Source organism: Penaeus chinensis, chromosome 15, assembly GCF_019202785.1.
Source record: "Penaeus chinensis breed Huanghai No. 1 chromosome 15, ASM1920278v2, whole genome shotgun sequence".
Taxonomy (NCBI): domain Eukaryota; kingdom Metazoa; phylum Arthropoda; class Malacostraca; order Decapoda; family Penaeidae; genus Penaeus; species Penaeus chinensis.
Genome location: NC_061833.1, coordinates 12,818,887 through 12,820,297, shown reverse-complemented (window position 1 = coordinate 12,820,297; position 1,411 = coordinate 12,818,887). Strand labels below are relative to the sequence as shown.

The 1,411-nt window shown below is 35.7% G+C and overlaps 1 protein-coding gene across 5 annotated transcripts in view; it reads right to left on the bottom strand.

Annotated features, from left to right (window-relative positions):
• Positions 1-447: 447 nt before the first annotated feature.
• The window catches only part of LOC125032975, a 155,573-nt gene continuing 154,609 nt past the window's right edge, over positions 448-1,411 (bottom strand). For all 5 annotated transcript variants that reach the window (XM_047624409.1, XM_047624407.1, XM_047624411.1 and 2 more), the window contains one exon: positions 448-1,411. This exon is cut by the window's right edge and continues 363 nt beyond it. In XM_047624409.1, the coding sequence (XP_047480365.1) occupies positions 1,360-1,411 (52 nt within the window). In that variant the 3' untranslated portion in view covers positions 448-1,359.

Genomic DNA, 1,411 nt, shown 5'->3' with positions numbered 1-1,411 from the left:
CAGCAACCGAACACATTTTAGTGGTTTTATTTTTGTTAGTGAAAATACATATACATGTATTTTCATCAAAATTGTTCTCTGATGCTATTAATTTTAAGAATCCCAAATATTTCAATGTTGGAAGGTTGTGTTAATTTAACTGCTAGATGTTTTCTGTGAATAAATTGAATTATAATTTGGGAAATCAATTCATAAATCACAGTGGTCGGTAAGCCTTAATCAATTACTAAATTTCCATGTTAATAAGAATGGGAATAAGAATGATACTATTAACAATAGTAAATAATTTTGCTGATGAATAAGGTCGCCATTATAAATGGCCTCTAGACGTTTTTAAGTCTAATTCTAGTGTAAACTAATAATAAAATTAAGTAAATATATAAAAAAGCTAGACAGATGTATAGAGGCAAAATTGCATCATTGTCTCATGTTGCAATATAATTGAAATTTTTAAAAATCGGTGCCTAACATAAGACTAAGAAGCAATTTATTGATTTATTCCTTTTTTTTTTTAATACTTTTTTTACAAGAACAAATACCATAGAATCTGTGTTTAGCAGGGCACGAATAAGAGAAAGAGAGATAAGACAAAAAAGAAGGAATTGTCCAGTCATTCTTTGGAGAATCTAGCATCCCAGACTGATATTATGGTACTCTAATATGCCAACCTAAAGAATACTATTACTTTTTCCATAAAACTATTTTGGTTTAGCGTTGGGCCACATGCCAGGATTTGCTTCAGTAGAACTACATGGCTTACTTGAAGTATGAATGTAAAACAGAATGCAGCATATGTTGCAGAAGTGATCATGCACCGATCCATGCACCTGTCGCTCATCATGGGCTTCTATTTCCAGATAATAATTGCGTCAAACATGCGAAGTACACAGTAATTCTGAGGTCCCATTCATTTGGAGAATTTCCCGTCAGCCATGCCACAGTATCATTCTGCAGTCTGTCAGAATATCCTGAACGAAGCCTCTACCGAGTTACAATAAGTCTTTAGTCCAACACCATTGTAACATTGTGGCCTGACGTTTATGGCATAACAATGAACTTAATGGAAAGCCTTTTTGCCGGGCTTTTAACACTGGGTATTTAGAGACCAGGTAATGTGATCTGCCATACTTGCTGTAATCTTATTACTTTATTACACCAGCATGGGCCACAAGTCGACCAAATAAAAAGAAGAAAATCAACAGTAAATCAAACCATAATATATTCACTTGCTTTTGAGAAGGCAGAGACAGAACGTTTACAGAACGTTTTCCTTCCACGTACTACGTATTCTGAAACTATAGGTCCCTTCGACGTCCTTCTGTGGAGTCTTCTTCAGACGGTTCCTCGACATCCTCCGGGTCATTCCTGCGCGACGTCGGAGGGGAAGACTGACCTAAGGATTAGGGAAGCG